The sequence below is a fragment of the Mesoplodon mirus genome (genome assembly GCF_964341445.2).
Source record: "Mesoplodon mirus genome assembly, chromosome: 5".
Classification (NCBI taxonomy): domain Eukaryota; kingdom Metazoa; phylum Chordata; class Mammalia; order Artiodactyla; family Ziphiidae; genus Mesoplodon; species Mesoplodon mirus.
The window spans coordinates 175,916,588-175,935,278 of record NC_138980.1 but is presented as its reverse complement, the minus strand read 5'-3'; the positions used below and the strand labels follow the sequence as shown (position 1 = coordinate 175,935,278).

At 40.3% G+C, this 18,691-nt stretch overlaps 1 protein-coding gene across 3 annotated transcripts in view; it reads left to right on the top strand.

Moving 5' to 3' along the window:
• The window catches only part of MARCHF6 (membrane associated ring-CH-type finger 6), a 77,129-nt gene that overhangs the window by 44,966 nt on the left and 13,472 nt on the right, over positions 1–18,691 (top strand). For 2 of the 3 annotated variants that reach the window (XM_082620497.1, XM_082620496.1), the window contains exons 13-22: positions 445–513; positions 593–667; positions 1,997–2,131; positions 4,109–4,228; positions 4,997–5,097; positions 7,528–7,665; positions 8,978–9,182; positions 11,094–11,163; positions 15,037–15,233; positions 16,867–17,001. In XM_082620497.1, coding sequence (XP_082476623.1) covers positions 445–513; positions 593–667; positions 1,997–2,131; positions 4,109–4,228; positions 4,997–5,097; positions 7,528–7,665; positions 8,978–9,182; positions 11,094–11,163; positions 15,037–15,233; positions 16,867–17,001 — 1,245 coding nt within the window. The remainder of the gene's footprint in view (positions 1–444; positions 514–592; positions 668–1,996; positions 2,132–4,108; positions 4,229–4,996; positions 5,098–7,527; positions 7,666–8,977; positions 9,183–11,093; positions 11,164–15,036; positions 15,234–16,866; positions 17,002–18,691) is intronic. The other variant, XM_082620498.1, reaches the window with a different exon arrangement.

Sequence of the window (18,691 nt, the reverse complement as noted above, 5' to 3'; positions counted from 1 at the left end):
AGCTTAGTGTTCAGTAATGTTATTATGCTTACCCAAGGGTTGTTCTTATTAATGACAAAACTATTTCTCTCCACTTGTCCTTTTAGTAGAAGTTGAAGGTGTTTGTAGTGAGGATGAGAGCAGAAAAAATATAGAATAAATAAATTCTGTCTGTCAGATAATATTAACTGTTACCTAAATAGTTACCTGTTTCACTGTATCTTTCTTTTTTTAATTAAATAAAATTTTTATTGCAGTATAGTTGATTTACAATGTGTTCATTTCTGCTGTACAGCAAAGTGATTCAGTTATACAAATGTATACATTCTTTTCTTTAATATTCTTTTCCATTATGGTTTATCATAGGATATTGAATATGTTTCTCTGTGCTGTATACAGTAGGACCTTGTTGTTTTTCTGTATCTTTCTTTAAATGTTTAGGTTTTCCTTGACTACATGCTGTAGGGCTTGGCAACTCTTGTTAAATTTCATAGGTCTCGTCGCTTGCTGGGAGTCTGCTATATTGTTGTGAAGGTAATTCCTGTTATAACTTAAGACTGGAAACGATTTCTCCCCATTTGGGTGATATTGATGACCTTTGTTTTTACTTAAGGTCTCTTTGTTAGTGGTGGTAGAAATTGGAGTGTTCCCTCTCATTTGTGGCTGGTGGCTGGATATCTGTTCCCTGGTGAGTTTATTATTCATTGTCATACAATCTAATAATTTAAAGGCTTTTTAAAAAGTGGTCTTTAGGGTGGGTTCCTTTAATGTAAAGTCAATATTTGATAGTAGTTTGTTTTTTTTCTGAGAATGTATCATTGTAGAGTCTTAATGTTCCTAATTTTTCCTGAGTACCTGATTTGTGTGAGGCTCTGTGCACATTTCTGATGTTAGAGTATTTTGACTGGAACCTTCCTGATAACCAGTGGAGAGTTCTCTTCCTCGTTTAACTCTTTTGAGTTTTATGAAGATGCCAAGACGTTGTGTATAAAAAGAGTAATTCGAGGGAGGTCCTGGTGGTCTGTTGGTTAGGACTGGGTGCTTTCACTGCTGTGGCCTGAGTTCAGTCCTTGGTCGGGGAACTTCCGCAGGCAGCACCGTGTGGTGCAAAAAAAAAAAAAAAAAAACCCGAGAAAGAGTAATCTGAAAAGAAGACTGCCTTTGTAGTAATTAATTCAATCTAACCATTTGTTTTAACTAAGGTGTTCAGTCTTGATTAAAATCTTTAATGACTGTCAGTGATCATCAGTTTTTTCTTTTCTTTTTTAATTAATTAATTTATTTTTGGCTGCGTTGGGTCTTCATTGCTGCACGCGGGCTTTCTCTAGTTGCAGAGAGCGGTGCTACTCTTGGTTGTGGTGCGTGGGCTTCTCATTGCGGTGGCTTCTCTTGTTGCGCAGCACAAGAGGGTGGGCTTCAGTAGTTGTGGCAGGCGGGCTCAGTAGTTGCAGAGCGCAGTCTCCGTCCATAGTTGTGGCGCACGGGTTTAGTTACTCCGTGGCATGTGGGATCTTCCCGGACCAGGGATTGAACCCATGTCTCCTGCATTGGCAGGCGGATTCTTAACCACTGCGCCACCAGGGAAGTCCACTTTTTTTACTTTTCAAAAAAATTTAAATGTAGAAAAGCTGCCTTTGGTTCTGAGATAACATTTTCTCCCATACCTTACTATTAAAACTTGTCATGAATTCATACCTGTAACCAAGAAAGGAAAGTATTATGTTAGCCAAAAATGGTTCTTTCACAATAGCAATATTGGTAAAGTTCTTATTCACCAACTGGTTTATCAGTATTGCCTCTGTAAAATTTCTGAAGTGTCATATACATCTTTGAAATGGTATCCAACCTATATCATTTGTATTTCTGTGATACGATGAAATGGCTTTAAGAGAACTGTAATTCTAGAAACATCAGAACCTACATGCATAGTGATTCATTCACTTCCTAGAATATGAAGATATTAATTCAGCAGATGTAAGCAGTACAAATCTCTCTCACGTGTACTGTTTTGATTTAGGAAATGTTTGATGCCACTCTGAAAGATCGAGAACTGAGCTTTCAGTCGGCTCCAGGTACTACCATGTTTCTGCATTGGCTGGTGGGAATGGTATATGTGTTCTACTTTGCCTCCTTCATTCTGTTACTGAGAGAGGTAAGTTCTACCGGGAAGTTCCAACACTGTACATTTATGAAAAGGACTTTTGCCTTAACCACAAGTCATGGCTTAAAGGCTATGATGATTTCCTAGCTAAATCATTTTCTCTGTTATTTTATTCTAAGAGGGAACAGCTAATAGCCTAGTTTGGCTCAATTGCTTTAAACTGTTTTTTAGTAATTTGTCTCAAAAATTGACAAGTTTTATTATTTCTGTCTAATTAGTTTTGAGTTTGAAAGATGAATAGACTGAGGGATAAAAATTAAATAAAAACACTTGTTTTACTTGGTATATATTTTAACCATCCTCAAATACATATTCTTGGAACTTTATGTGATGTGAGCCTGTCTTGGACTTCATCCAGGGACATTTAATGCTGGAAATAACCAAAGGGTATGGTTTTGTAGGATCAGATACGTAAAATGGTCTTGAAGCAGACACCTAAAGTATAGAATTGTAGTGAGGGTCCTTTATGATTCTGGTCCACTCACCAGATGGGTACTTCTGCTAATCCTGTTTTCAGATTACAGTCCTTACTGATTTGGGGGCAGTGAAAACAGGGTCAGTATTTGACTAGTATACATCTCATTCTTAGTCATCTGCTGCAAAATGAAGTATAAAACTTGAGTAATTCTGATACGTGTACTTTCCTCTGTGCATCCCTTCCCCAAATAGTCCTGCACGCTCACTCTGTGCCGGACACTGTGCTGTATGCTGGAGTAATAGTGAGAAACAGAGACACAGTCTCCACTTTCCTTGATTTTTGCATCCTGGGAAGGGATACAGCCACGGAACAAGTCAGCTTACTCCATTGAGAGTGGTGATGGAGATGTGCAGGGCCCAAAGGAGCAGGCTGACGACTAATCCAGTGTGAATGGGATACAGAAGCACAAAGGCTTAATGCAGTTCTTGGTTACTTTGCTCTTTGAGAGATTTGAGGAGTTGGGGATGAGCCTGCGGGCTAAAATATTCTCCTGAATCATACAGTATAAGTTCAGTAAATTCTGTTTGCAAACAAAGCTTGTATCCTTGTTTTGAAATTAGTGATTGAGACTACATTAATAATGTGTTTTTTAAATTGTAATTATACCTGACCTCTAAATTGCATTGTTCAGTGAGTAAGTATTTTATACTGAATTTTTTCGTTTTATCAATGTGGTGGTTTTTTGTTGATACAGAATCCTAGTATTTTAGAGTTAGATTGAACCTTAAAGCTCACATATAATAACCCCTTTGTTTGGAAGGTGGAGCAATAGAATTTGAGCAGATGAGATGCTTTTTATACAGGGTAGCTCAGTGAGTGTGAGCCACCCAGAACTAATCCCCAGACCCATTCATTGCCCATCGCCCATAGCCTCTAGGGTTGATGCTTCCTACTGAGCAAGGGGAAAAGATGTAGATGGTAAAATGAAAATACTGAGAAACTGAAGGTTGTTTAATTAATATAACTCTTTTCAGGAAGTGTGTGACTGAAATCACATCTTCCGTTTAGGACACTTATAAATTGTAACCTAATCCTTTCCAGATTATACAATATAGTGATGATTTTTATAAAAATACTTACTTTCCAAGACTTCCCTGGCGGTCCAGTGGTTAAGACTCGTGCCGCCACTGCAGGAGGCATAGGTTCGATCCCTGATGAGGGAACTAAGATCCCTCTTGCCCACGTGGTGAGGCCAAAAAACCAAACAAAACTTATTTTTCATCTTGGAGACCTAGATTTCTTGACAAATTGTACTTAAATTTTTCCACTGAATGATTAAAAGCATCCAAGGACATCAAACACAGGATAGTTTTAATAAAGATTCTGATTTAGGAACTTCTTTTCCCAGGAAAACTGTATGAATTTTCTAGGGCCCATTTTATAAGATGCCAAAATAACTTTAAGAGCTTATTTCTCTATTAATGTTTTAGCTCATATACAGAGCCTGAAGACATTGGTAAGTATTTATAGCATTTAAAATATATTTGCAGGTACTTCGACCTGGTGTCTTATGGTTTCTAAGGAATTTGAATGATCCAGATTTTAATCCAGTACAAGAAATGATTCACTTGCCTATTTATAGGCATCTCCGAAGATTTATTTTGTCAGTGGTAAGCATACTTTTTTTGTTTTTGAAGTAAAATGGGCTACCCTTTAGATTTTTTTTTTTTTTTTTTTTTTTTTTTTTTTGGTCAGGAGGACTGGTACAGTGGATTGAATTAAGTTTATCTAAGCCTGTGGAAGTTGGTTATCAAATAGCTGTTTTATTGGTTACTTTGATAAAAACAAAATGTAATAAACAAAAATGCCTTTTGGTTCTTTAGTAGTATAATTGATTGCCAAATTATGGGTCTCTGAATTACATTTAATTTGCATTGAAGCAATGGAGACTTGTTAGTAGCTTCTAAATTAAACTCTTAACAGAAGCAACTCAAAGTTTCTTCCCTGCCTGGAAGAAGAAATTACCTAGTTAAATCTAAGTTTTTCCAAGATAAACTTCTAAAAGCAGTGATGTGTGTTCTTTGGAAACTTTTGTAGCCATTAGTATGGGTCATGTCTTATTGTTACAGGTGGTTTATTAAGATGCAGGCAATTTTGATCCGTCAGCATGAGTTTCTAGCTCTCTTTTCACATACCATGCAGTGATTTTCCTCTGTGGCTCCTGTTTGAGCCTTTGTGTCCTAGAGAGAGAGGAGCAGCTGTCCCAGGTATGCAGTCTCCACATAGAGTGAGCCAAGTAGAGTGTGCTGAATGAGAACACTCAGCGGCCTGGGCGCATATAGACTTGGATTGTGTGTTGGATGTGTACGTCCAGAAGTCTGCCTGTCTCTCAGACTTACAGTGATTACAGTGGTCCCCTGCCCTTTTTCTTGCTGCAGATTGTCTTTGGCTCCATTGTACTCCTGATGCTTTGGCTACCTATACGGATAATTAAGAGTCTGCTGCCTAATTTTCTTCCATACAATGTCATGCTCTATAGGTAAGTTGTTGAAATTCGGAGGCTTTACTAATTTAACTCTGGTAGGGATTTGATATTCAGAGTACATTTATTTAAAACATGCATTTCTTACAGATATTAGAAATCATCTGATAACTAAATTTTGCCATGTTCTAAATCACATAAATGTTAGTTTAGCAGTTACATGTTCCAAAGAAGGACTGACTTTTCTGCAAATGAAGTGTGCCTTTGTTTAGCATTGAAATGTTTAACATTCCTAATGAGAGATACCTGGTAGCATCATCTTTGTGTGAAAAGCACATCATAAGTAATGTAGCCATAGATATACATTTAATTGTAGATTAAAATAGGCTATATGGCTTATAAATGGAAAAGCTTTTTTTGATTTAAAGACTTAAGTAACCTGGAAACCTAGTCTCCACCATTCCTCCTATAATCTCTTTTTCAGTGATTTGCCTCATCCCTTCCGTCACCTAAATATGCCAGGCAAATTGGATTTCTTCCTCAAATTTACTTGTAATTAGTCTTTAAATCTTGTCAGTTCTAATTCTTTTTACAGTCTCTTGTCTAATTCAACGTGATTTACCACTTAATACCTTAGTTTAGGCCTTCCTGTTTTTTTCCCATTTATAATCCATCCTTAACGCACCTGCCTCTTCCTCCGTAATGTACACGATAATACCTGGGTCATTTAGAATGACATCCAAGGCTCGGCGTCTCACACTGCCTTTCGAGCATCTTGTCCAGCGTTGTCTGACGTGAGTTCTCCTCTCCAGCCACGCTCAGCCTCCATTGAGCCTCCCCATAAATGCCTAGCTGCTCCTGGTCTTTCCCTCTCTCTTTGGAATGACCTTCTTCCCCGTGTTTGCCTGGCATGCTTCTGCTGTCTTTCGTCAAAATCCAAACCGAGGTTTTATTCTGAGTTTTTCCCTACCTAGAGAAAGTCTGTTCTCCCTCCTTATATATTTGGATCGTCACAGTGAGCACCAGGAAGCACAGTTTCTGGCTTTATATATTGTTGGAGTAGACCCATTTTTTGGTAGTTCTTTATACCTAGAATTTTAGCTGAGTTTTTGTAACAGTGTTTAGTCTGTTCTTCCATTCAGCAAAATTGAGGGCCCATTATATAACAGGTTCTTTTCTATGTACAAGGGATGTAACAGTGAACAAAACAATCAAGAAAAATCTGTGCCCTTGTGGAGCTTATATTTCAGTTGGGGAGACAGCCAATAAAATAGATAAAATACATAATATGTCAAAGGGTCGTAAGTGCTATGGGAAAAAACGAAGCAAGGAAGTGACTAGTGAGGACCTGAGGAGGTGACAGGTGAGGAAAGCCCTGAAGGAGGAGGGCATGAGGGAGTGAGCTGTGTGAAGCCCTGAAGGCAGAGTGTCCTTGCAGGGGAGTCGGGCACATGCAGTGGCCTGAGGTCTGTTTGAGGAGCAGCAGGGAGACCAGTTTGGCTGCAGTAAAAGGAGAAAAGTAGTTGGCTGTGAGGTCAGAGTGGTCATGGAAAGCCAGGTCCTAGAGAGCCTTGTAAGCCATTGTAAGTAAGCATTTTGGCTTTAACTTGAGTGATTTGGGGGGTTCTTGGAAAGGTTGAGCAGAGGAGTGGTCTGACAAGAGGTTTCACAGGGATCACTCTGGAGGCTGTGACAAGAGCCAGGGTTGGGATGGCCAGGGCCGGAGCAGGAGGGCAGCTAGGGGTGATGCCGTGATCCCCGTGGGAGGCGAGGGTGGCTGAGAGGGAGGAAGTGGCAGTGGAGGTCATGAGATGTGGTTAGATTCTGGGTATTAGGGTACAGTCAGTAGGATTCTCTGGCTTGTTTGAATGTCGGGTGAAGAAAGGCAGTCAAGGATCTCAGTATCTGTCCTGAGCACCTGGAAGGATGGAGTTGCCATTTACTAGGATGAGGAAGGTAGTGGAAGAGCAGGATTTAAGGGGAAGAGTGGGAATTGGATATTGAACACGATCAACTTAAGATGTCTTGTGTGTGCTGGGAGACGTTGAGTTGGCACTTGGGATGTATAAGTTAGGAATTAGGGAAGGTGTCTGAGCAGCATATAGAAATTTACAGAAAGGCGCTGTTTGAAGCCACAGGAGGTCGCATTCAGCGTGTCTTGGAAAGGTGTTCACAGAGAAAGTGTTCTGAGGAGCATGAGCGACCAGGTGTGTGATAGCTACTAAGACAGCATGCGAGGCGAGGACCAGGACCTGGCCGTCACCTTAACACCACCAAGGTCATGCAGCCCTTGTTGGGAGCAGTTCTGGTGATGTTTGAGGGATGTTCCTTGTTCTTCAAGGAAGAATGGAGATGAGGTGATAAAGACACTGAGTTCATGTGACTCTTCAAGGAGTTTTGCTGTCATTCCATTAAATGTCTAATATGATACAGTTATAAGGGAAAATCGAATTCACATCGTAAATTATGGCTTTTCGTAACTCTCAGTGATGCTCCAGTCAGTGAACTGTCCCTTGAGCTGCTTCTGCTTCAAGTTGTCTTACCAGCGTTACTTGAACAGGGACACACGCGGCAGTGGCTGAAGGGACTGGTGCGAGCGTGGACTGTTACTGCTGGATACTTGCTGTAAGTACAGGCAGGTGACTCGTACGTGTGTCATTTGTGTCAGTTTAATAACCTTTCTGAAAAAGTATGCCCCGCTCAGGAAAAGTTAGTTTTAATAAGAGACAGTTTAGTGTTATCTGCAGGTGTATTGTTTAAAGCTTACTAAAGTTTTAAATTTTTCTTATTTTTCTAATCATTGTGTATCCTTTTATGGAGAAATGTGTACATGTTTTTTACCCTCTCACAGAGGGTTGCTGCTGGCCCAGGTTCTTTCATTTCATTACACAGGGTAAAAAATAAAATACTTCTCAGTGCATTAAAAACAAACCAAGTTACCCTTATTTTAGAAATCCTAACCTGATAAGTGAGCTCTTCTCAGATTTGGTTTCTCAGTCATTTAGTCAGCATGATGCATTTATGTTTTTTCAAGCTTCATATATTATATACTTATTTAGAAGTTTAATCTCGGTAGTTTAAACATTTTTTCAGAAAATTATGTGGCATCCTGTAGATACCTTAATGTGAAGTATAGGCATACTTTCTTTTATTGTGCTTCACAGATACTGTATTTTTTACAAATTGAAGGTTTGTGGCAACCTTGCATTGTCAGATAATTGTTAGCATTTTTTAGCAATAAAGTATTTTTAAATTAAGGCATATACCTTGTTTTTAAAGACATAATGCTACTGCACACTTAATAGATGACAGTATAGTATAAACATAACTTTTGTATGCACTCGGAAACCACAAAACCTGATTGCTTTACTGCAATACTCGCTTTATTGCAGTGGTCTGCAACTAGACCCACAGTATCTCCAGGGGATGCCTGTATGCATTTGGTTGTATTTGAACATTCATCCTTCTCTAACCGCTCAGTGCCCTACCGTGAGCCCCCTCCTTCCCCCGCATCTCATTTGTGCCTTAACTGATTTGTGGCTTGATGTTTTAGTCGAGCTGCGTGTTACAGCAGACACAGAAGTCATCTACGGAGAAAAAAAGAAGTTGATAGCTTTTTCCCTAAAATTCTTCACATAGAGTATCTTGGGCATTGCACACTTTTTTTTTTTCTTTTTTCAGTTACTGATTCTTCGCAGGTACTGGCTGAAGAAGACATAAAATAGATTGAATGGGTATTCTGTATGTTAATTAACTTTATGTTTGGGAAGGTCTAATTTAAAGCACGCAGCGACATTCAGAGCTGATGGAGATAATAGTAGTGCTGTGCATAGATTCCACTCCCCCCCTAAGTATAATTACCAAGAAAGTGAGTCTCGCGTCTGCTGCTTTACTCTGACCTGAGGTGAGCAGTTTCACTGATGCCGTCTTTACACAGGGATCTTCATTCCTATTTGTTGGGAGACCAGGAGGACAACGAGAACAGTGCAAACCAGCAGGCTAACAATAACCAGCACGCTCGCAACAACAACGCCCTCCCCGTGGTGGGGGAAGGCCTGCACGCGGCCCACCAAGCCATCCTCCAGCAGGGCGGGCCTGTTGGCTTCCAGCCTTATCGCCGGCCCCCGCATTTCCCACTCAGGGTAGGTGCTGCCCCGACTTAGCAGGGGCCGAGCTTTCCAACTTCTGTTGAGTTTTTCTGCTGTTATCGGCGCTTTTAGTGTATGATCCTCTGTGTAGACGCATCTTGCAGTCTCCTGACAAGGACCCACATTTCAGGCCTCTCATTCTGTAACACATAATATATGTAAATGTCGGATAAGCTGATCGACTTTTAGGTGTGAGCCGTGGAGTTGGGGGTCCATGTGCTGTTGGTCCCTGCTGTTGGAAAGGAACAAGATAGAAGACCCTGGATCAAATGAGAAGTCGCCATTCCTGATTCATGTCACCTGTGTGTCAGGAAGTGGAGGGGGCCTTTTAGTGTTTTCCTCTCTTTAATCGTTAGAGTATTAATCCCAGTGCTGCAAGGTCTGAGTAGTAATCTCTTGTTTACATCTGATCCAACTGAAGACCAGATTGGTTAAGGAAGTACCTGGCCCAGCAAGACTTACCCCCAAACTCCACCAAAACTGTTCCTGTCAAGGGTCACTAGTGACCTTCATGGGGTTAGATTCAATGGCCAGGTGTTAGTCCTCACCCCGCTTGCTATATTAGTAGCATGTCATATGATTGCTCACTTCTTGCTCCGCAAAACGCGTTTTTGAAAGTTGTTCAGGAAGCTTTATAGAGGAGTTGATACCTTTAAGTCTTTAAAGTTCGGGGTCAGGCAGATTAAAAAATGGGAAGTGGGAAGGGCATTCCAGGCCTGTGTCAGGACAAGAGGCAGGTTAGCCATGGTACATATGGAATCTGCAGGGAGGTGAATGTGTGGAGTGGGGGGTGGGAGGTGCAGGCGAGCTGCAGGAGCTGGGGAGGGCGCCCTCAGAGATGGGGGTGGAGCTGTGAGACTTGAGGCTTTCGGACTGACAAAAGGTATTTTCTAAGCAGAAGGTACTTCTGGCCTAGATTAGAGGGAGAATCACTAAGGGGTTTCTCAGGCGGCGAAAGCTGACCAAGGCTCCAGCCCCCTCTTGGAGTCTTATCGTCAGTGCTTTCCAGTCTTCCTGCTGGAGCTCTGCCCTTTGGGCTTAGTCAGGTCAAGGCAAGCAGCACTTTGTCTTTCTGTCCAGGGTAGCCACTTCCCTCTTGTCTCAGTGTATTTCCTTTTTATCTGCACTTCTCAGTATAGGAGCCACCAGCTATAGCTACAACGGCTGTTTACTTTTAAACTTAATTAAAAATAAATACAGTTTGTAAATCTGTGGGGTGATGGATGTGTTAATTACCTTGATGGTGGAATCCCCTCACGGTGTTTACATGTATCAAATCACATTGAACACTTTAAATGTATTACAGTTTATTTGTCGTTTATACCTCAGTGAGACTGAAAACAGAAGAGAAGGTACATTTCCTGTAGACAACACACACACTCAAAGGAAATAGAATGTAAAATTCCTTTACTCATTCACGGTGACCCCATGTCAAGTCCTTCGTGGCCACTTGGGCCAGTGGCTCCTGTGTCGGGCAGTGCAGGAGTGGACATGTCCATTATCACAGAAAGTTCTAATTGGGTAGGGAGTAAGCTGTCCTTTCGTGAGAAGTTGTTTTTGAGAATTTGATAAAAATAAGCAAATATTGTTAGTTTTAATTAATAGTGAGGGAAATTTTAAGCTGATTATGTGTTATTTTTGTGCTCTCTGATTGAAAATATATTGGTACTTGCTGATGTATCTGATTATATGAAAGTGGGCACGGTTTCCTTTCGGCCAAAATTATAGTTAATATTAACCTAAAATGAAAATTTCCTTTTTATGTGAAATGGAAGTAATCCTTGAAATACAAATACAGGCAGATCATTTTTACTGGGAGAATTGTGTTGATTCTTTGAGGGGTGTCATAAAATGCATTGAGCACAGACGAATCCTGTTGACGCACTGCTGTGTTTTGCCTTCCAGATATTTTTGTTGATTGTCTTCATGTGTATAACCTTGCTGATCGCCAGCCTCATCTGCCTTACTCTACCAGGTACGAGGTTATCCTAGCTCTCGGCTAATGACATCGTGAAAAGGTGCTTTGTTTTAAAAGGGTATGTCTTGCTGACACGTGATCTTTCATCACACATAAACTTGAAGTAGTTATCCCCTCATTTTTATTGAATATGGGAGACTGTTCTGTCTAGGGCTCTACACTTCATTGGACTCGTTTGTGTTGGAGCAGAGGGGGACAGAGTCAGTATACAATTTATGATTCATTTTTGGGAGTGAAGTACTTGTGGTCACTCACTGTATAGAGACATTTTCTTACTGCAGTCTGGGTTCTCAAAAAGTCATCTGTTGTCTGGGATTTGCTTCATAGCGTTCTGGGGGTGGGGAAGTAGGCAAAACTATAGAAGTGTGTTAAGATTGGCTGTGAATTGATAATTTTTGAAACTGGGTGATTGAGTACAAAGGATTTTATTATAGGATTTTCTCTGCTTGGGTATATGTTGAAATTTTTCATGAACTTTTTTTTATAAAAAATTTTTCAGCATTTTAAAATAAAAATGTATGCATTAAAAAAAAAAAGTCATCTGGGTGGCTTAAGTCATTTTTTTCAAGCCAGTGTTTTGATGTTAATTATGTTTGCCTTCATTATGTAATTATCTTTCCAGTCCACTGCATGCTGTTGTTAGAGACCTTTATGAAGCCAGGCTGTTTCCTTTTATCACCTGTATCATAGTATCATTAGTATCATAGTATCATTAGTATCATAAATACTATCATAAATACTATCATAAATAATAGTATCATAAATACTATCATTAGTATCATAAATACTAATCGCTAAATTTCAGCTAAACAGGGTTTCTTCATCTAACAAGTAAGAAGCTGTCAATGAATATAGTAGTTTGTCATCTTCTGCAGAGGTCAGGGGTAAATGGGGGTGGAGTCCAAAGCCAGTGACAAAGTGTCAGAAACAGCTTGCTGCCCCCCCATCCTCCTAGTTAGTGTTTATAGCAAGCCAGAAGATTCTGAATCATACCGATAAGTGTTAGCCACTTAAATAATCATTAAGTGGAAGATAATTTTCAGGTCTTATCAAGCCTGTACATGCTATGGAGTTAGTGTCTTGATTATAGCACTAACTCAGTATAACTTTATAAATCAAATTTGTATTAAATACTTGAGTTTTCCCATGAGGGCTAAGGCTGGGGAAGAGCAGCTAGTTAATTTCAAGTGAGGTTTCTTAAAAAAAAATATTTTCTAATTTGTAAGAGTTGTGATTCACCTTAAACTGGTAAAAATAAAGTTGTTTTGTTTTTCACTCTTTCTGCACAATGATTTTTGACCGTGAGAACTTTGCTCGTAAGTTCACTACTCAGACCTCAGCTGTTAAAAAGACAAAGTCTAGGGCTTCCCTGGTGGCGCAGTGGTTGAGAGTCCGCCTGCTGATGCAGGGGACAAGGGTTCGTGCCCCAGTCCGGGAGGATCCCACATGCCACGGAGCGGCTGGGCCCGTGAGCCATGGCCGCGGAGCCTGTGCGTCCAGAGCCTGTGCTCCGCAACGGGAGAGGCCACAACAGTGAGAAGCCCACATACCACAAAAAAAAAAAAAAAAAAAAGACAAAGTCTAGTTAACCATTGGGTGCAGTGTAGTAAACATATTGTTGAGAAAACGCAGTTTTTGAACTTTGGACAGCTTTACATTTGTGGTTTTTATGATCCATTTTCATGTTTTTATCAGAAATATTTAAAAGTTAACAAAAGAGGGAAACCTAGTTTTTAGTGCTTGAATTTGGCAATACAGGTACATTAATTTCATTAAAGATTGTTAAGTAAATATTTCCCTGTTAATTCAGTCCCACCATCTAGTGGAAGGAATGCAGTTATGTTTAATCTTAGAAATGCTTTTGTCATAGTACATATTTAAGGTGGTGAGGATGCTGTTTTCCCCATAGGTTACTTTCTTGTAGCTGCATTTTAGCTAATGTTAAGTTACTGCAAACTAGAAACTAGCCCTGACCTCTCAAAAACACTTTAGAAGTATGTGAAGTACGGAATGAAAAGCAGCCTTTAAATTTTTTTTTTCTATTTTTGGCTGTGTTGCGTCGTCATTGCTGCACACAGGCTTTTCTCTGGTTGTGGCGAGGGGGGGCTGCTCTTCGTTGCGGTGCGCAGGCTTTTCATTGCGGTGGCCTCTCTTGTTGCAGAGCACGGGTTCCAGTAGTTGTGGCACATGGGCTCTAGAGCACAGGCTCAGTAGTTGTGGCTCACGGGCTTAGTTGCTCCATGGCATGTGGGATCTTCCCGGACCAGGGCTCGAACCCGTGTCCCCTGCATTGGCAGGCGGATTCCCAACCACTGTGCCACCAGGGAAGCCCTAAATTTTTTAAAACCAACCAAAAAAGAACAACAAAAAATCTTTGAGTAGAAATATGTATATACAGAATGCTAGACACTTTTACTGAATTATCAGTGGTATTTTTATATCTTTAACATGCACGTGTGTTTATTTCATGTAGATAAATACTTAACATGTATTTGTCTTCAAAAAATGAGTTATCTTCATATCCAAGCTGTCTGTGAGATGGCACAGAAGTGTGTAACGTTACCAGCTCTGTGGCCTGTAAACCTGACTGTTGGGTGGTTTAGCTTGACTGCAGGCAGTGTGGGTCCGCCGTCAAGAGCACGAGCTCTGCCCTGTAGACAGGAGCTCACACTCAGCCTCCGCCCCTGTGTGACCTTCCTGGGCCAGGTTCTGTTGCTGAGCCTCGGTTTCTTAGTCTTCAGAGTGGAGGTCATTGCTGCTTGCAGGGTTGTTGGGAGGATTAATGAGAAAATGTATGGAACATGTTCAGCACAGCCACTGGTTCCTTGTAGACACTGAAAGGTAACAGATAAGTGCTGTATTAAGGAGAAGAAGACACTGGAAATGGGGTCTTCCTTTTCTCTCCAGCCTGATTAAGATAAGTAACCATGTAAAGAAAGTTACCATAGAAATGATCTTGCCTGATAGTTAGATTTTTGTGGGTACATTGTGGAGTTGATTTGTAATAACTCTTTGTGTGAGGCAGTCCCTTAGACAACTTCCACATGTTTCCTAAGTTTCATTATATTTAGATCTTAATTTTTTTCCTAAGAAAAATTAGTGTGGTATTCTTTGTTAATGTGCCCACTTTTGATTAAAATAAGCTTACTTTTCTATCTTAATGAATGACCCAGTTGAAAGAAAGTTACTCTAAATTATTTGTAATGTTCCTAAATGTTAAAAGTATTGACAACACAAATAATAGAAAGTAAATTTTCCATTTTTGGCCTATTATGTGCATAATGATTTCATTTGATGATACAGACAATAAAAATAACACCCCCCCTCAAGTCGTTTCAGTCCCCAAAGAACAAGTAATTGGCCTGGCAAGTCAGAGTGCATGTCACAGGAGAGCTCATCCCCGGTGACTTACCGTGGTCTGGTTGTATCTTAGTCAAATAATTACATTCTTTTGAATTTGGGGGGTTTTGGTTTTATTTTGTTTGTTTGCTTTTATTTATTTATTTTTTTTGTTTGTTTGTTTGCTGTACGCGGGCCTCTCACCGCTGTGGCCTCTCCCGTTGCGGAGCAGAGGCTCCGGACACACAGGCTCCGCGGCCATGGCTCGCGGGCCCAGCCGCTCCGCGGCACATGGGATCTTCCGGGATCGGGGCACGAACCCGCGTCCCCTGCATCGGCAGGCGGACTCTCAACCACTGCGCCACCAGGGAAGCCCTGTTTGTTTGCTTTTAACAAAGACACTGATATATCAAAATGTGATGTGTTTTTAATAATCACTTAAAATGACTGAAATTTTTGAAAATACTAGTAGTACAACATTGACGTCAAGATTAGAGTTCTCTTTACATGACTCCGTTTCTCATGTATCAGCTTTTCTATTTTCAGTATTTGCTGGCCGTTGGTTAATGTCATTTTGGACGGGGACTGCCAAAATCCATGAGCTCTACACAGCTGCTTGTGGTCTCTATGTTTGCTGGCTAACCATCAGGGCGGTGACAGTGCTGGTGGCATGGATGCCACAGGGACGCAGAGTGATCTTCCAGAAGGTTAAGGAGTGGTCCCTTATGGTAGGTTTTCCTAATAAAGACTGATCTTGTCTGACAGGAGTCGTGAATGTTTTTCCAGTAATTTCTTTTAATCTTTTTTCACTTTTGTTTCTTCACTGTGTTGATAGAGTCAAGAGAGTTGATTTTTTTGAATTAGAAAGAGTGTTCCTTTAAGACGGTAGTTTTCTGGTTCATTCTGAGAAACATAGTCAGATGTATTTGAGGGTTAAAAGGAAATCATGCTATTAAATGATCCGGTAAGGCCCTTGAGTAATAAGATATCCTGTAGAATTTAAAATCAATTTGTTTAAGTAGAAATTTCCTTTAATGATATTTTTTCTAAAATCTGGTTGAAAAAAATTTTTTTAATACAAAATCTTGACTTCAGGATTAAGTCAGTGTTTTTCACATAAATGGGAGTCCTTTAATTATAGTCTGTTGTTATTCAAGAATGTCTTGGCTAGTGTGAAAGTGTAGTAAGTAATGGGAATTATTACTCTCAATAAAGAACTTAATTGTCACAAAGGTGAGGAAAAAATGTCACTGTAAGATGATTGTCCAGGTGTGGTAATTTACTGATTGATCATAACGTTGGCTATGACTGGTAAATATGTTTACGTCACTGCTTTATGCCTTTTCATTTGTATAATCAACTCTGGTATCTGAATTTATATCTTGATTTCACTGAAAGTTCAATAGCTATTTAATATTAGCGTTGAAAGAAAAACATAGGAGATTAATTGTATATTAAGAATGGAGGGAGTTGATTGTTCTGTAATCCATAAGATGAGACACTTACCTATATTTAAAATACAGAAACTAGCTAGTACCACTTTTCATTTGATATTCTTCCATATCATATTGCCATGTAAAGAAGTAGGTACTGCGCCTTAATGCACACCATTTTACTCTCTTGCTGTTGAAATGGATGTACTCACTGAGGCTACCTTAAGAAAAAGGGACATCAAGGCCACTTTAAAAACTGATTCCTTTGTCAGGATTTCATAGTGGCTCTTGAATGTTATCTCTTCTCTTTGTGTCTACTTCATTTTCATTTTGCCACTTTGTCCAAATTCTAGAGCTGTGTTAATAGAGTAGCCCTGTGCCTAATGGCTACCATACTGCACAACACAGATATAGGACATTTCTGTCATCATAGTAAGTTCTGTTGGACTGTACTGTTCTCAGGGGAGCTAATTTGATCAACTTGGTTAATTACCTTAACTGGGGTTATGCAGAGCCCTTCAACTATACCAGTCCACCTCAGGGGTCACAGGTCAGCCTGTGGGTGGACCACCGCTGGATCAGGGGCCTGGGACAACCAGTAGCTTTTCATGGACAAACAGAAGCCTACTCCTGAGACTGAGGTTGAGAAAAGCAGCAAAGCCACCTGATTAATATATGTAATAAAATGAATTTCCTATAATTTTGTAGCAACAGTGCATAGTAATTTCATGTTTTTGTTACAGCTTGAGTTTTTATAGTTACACATTCAGATTTCATTTAAACATGTAACATAAAATGTAAGTTGTTTAAGGTATATATTCGTTCTGTTAGGCATCAGGTCAAAGAAGAGTAAATTTCCACATGAGATAAAGAGCTTGGCTTAAAAGTCATAGAGTCTCTAATGACAAGGCTTTGCATTCCCTGATAGATAATGAAGACTGTGATAGTTGCGGTGCTGCTGGCTGGAGTCGTCCCGCTTCTTCTGGGGCTTCTGTTTGAGCTGGTTATTGTTGCCCCCCTGAGGGTCCCTTTGGATCAGACTCCTCTTTTTTACCCATGGCAGGTAAGTGTGTGTCTTTTGCTCATGATATTTCTTTATGTATTTGGAATCAGAAAAATTCTTAATTGTTTAAAAGTGATTTTAAGCAGTTTGTTTAAGAAGACTCCTTAATTTTTTCTATTGTAGGAACTCTTATAAAATCGATTAGATAATGCATTTTAGCTTTTGAAATATGCAGGTCATTCAACACCTTTAAAAAATACCTTACTTTATAGGTTTAAAATGTCACTATAGGCTTCACCAGTGTTTAAAGATACAAACTAACGTGTTGAACTTTTCACTTTTAGTTAGGGTGAGATATCTTGCTCCTTTTGGCTTTGAGACTTGAAGCAATAACTTACCCTTTTGAAAAATTGCAGCATTTTCCCCCACAAAGTCACAGGCTTATTAAAAAGAGCATTCTGAGGGAACCTGTGCAGGTCACAGCGAAGGCCTTAAAATGCTCACGGAAAAAGAAAGTTAACTTTTCTGTCCTACTTGGAGCCTGAAGTTAACATCATAGATCTCAAGTTTTTAAGAGGTATTAGGGGAAAGAGCTAGGTATTGACTCCAGTCATTCAAAGGCTTTTCAGCCTTGTTTTAAAAATCTCCTTTTAGTAGATTATGATGAATTTTTCAGAAATGAAAATTATCCTCTACTTTCCAGATGAAGAACCCCCATAAGCTTCATCTCACAGCAGATATTTACTTGAATGCTTTAATGTACATCCAAACCCTGCACCGTATAACTGAGATGGAAATGAGGCTAATGCAGGAACGTCTTGGGGACCTTAAAGGCTGGTGGGAAAGATGGCGACTGTGTGTGATCGGGGCAAGCACAAGAAGCGCAGCATCGTGTGGGAGAGGCATCTGCCCAGCTTGGGGGCTTCAGGTGCCGTCTTCTGCAGGACATAATGTCTAGGACAGCACGATGGAGTGCAGAGGAGTGGGTGAGAAAGGAAGAAGAGTGTTCCAGGAGGGAGCTCGTGGGCAGGCCTTGGAGTGAGGCAGAGTGGACGATATCGGGGACCTCCTCTCCTCCGGTGCGCTCACAGGTTAGAGTGAAAGGGAGCAAGGAAGGGGGGTCGTGAAGCAGATACGACGCCTTTCTGTAGGAGCTGCAGTGCAGTGTAGGCTAATCGCATCAGTGATTGAAGTAAGGCTATTTTTCACAGAATAGTGCCAGCAATAAAGGTAGAAGAATTGACAGAATTAATTAGGAAAGTTACTGTTTTGCAATAATTAACAAAATAATTGATTCTAAGGATTGTCAGTGGATTCTGAACCCCTCAGGTGAAAGTTGATGGGTCTTTAGCTACTGTGCTGCGATAGCAAGTTACCTTGCAGCTCCAGCTTACTGGCATAAAACAACCATGTATTTTGTCCACAGAATCTGTGGATCAGATATTAAGACAGGGTATATTGGCTTGTGTCTGTTTCATGTTATCTGGAGTCTCATCTGGGAAGGCTCCGTGGCTGAGTGTGATTTGACAGCCTTATTAGCTGGCATCATTTGGAGACGTCATCACTCCTGTGTGAGGGTTGGTGCTGGTTATTGGTTGCACCTTATCTGGGCTATTGGCTGGAGCCCCTGGATGTACTTGAGCTTTTTTACAGCTTGGTAGCCTCAAGGCACTTGGGCTTCTTACAAACAAGGCAGACGCTGCATCACTTTTTATGACCTCTTCTCAGAAGTCCTTCAGCGTTGCTCTTC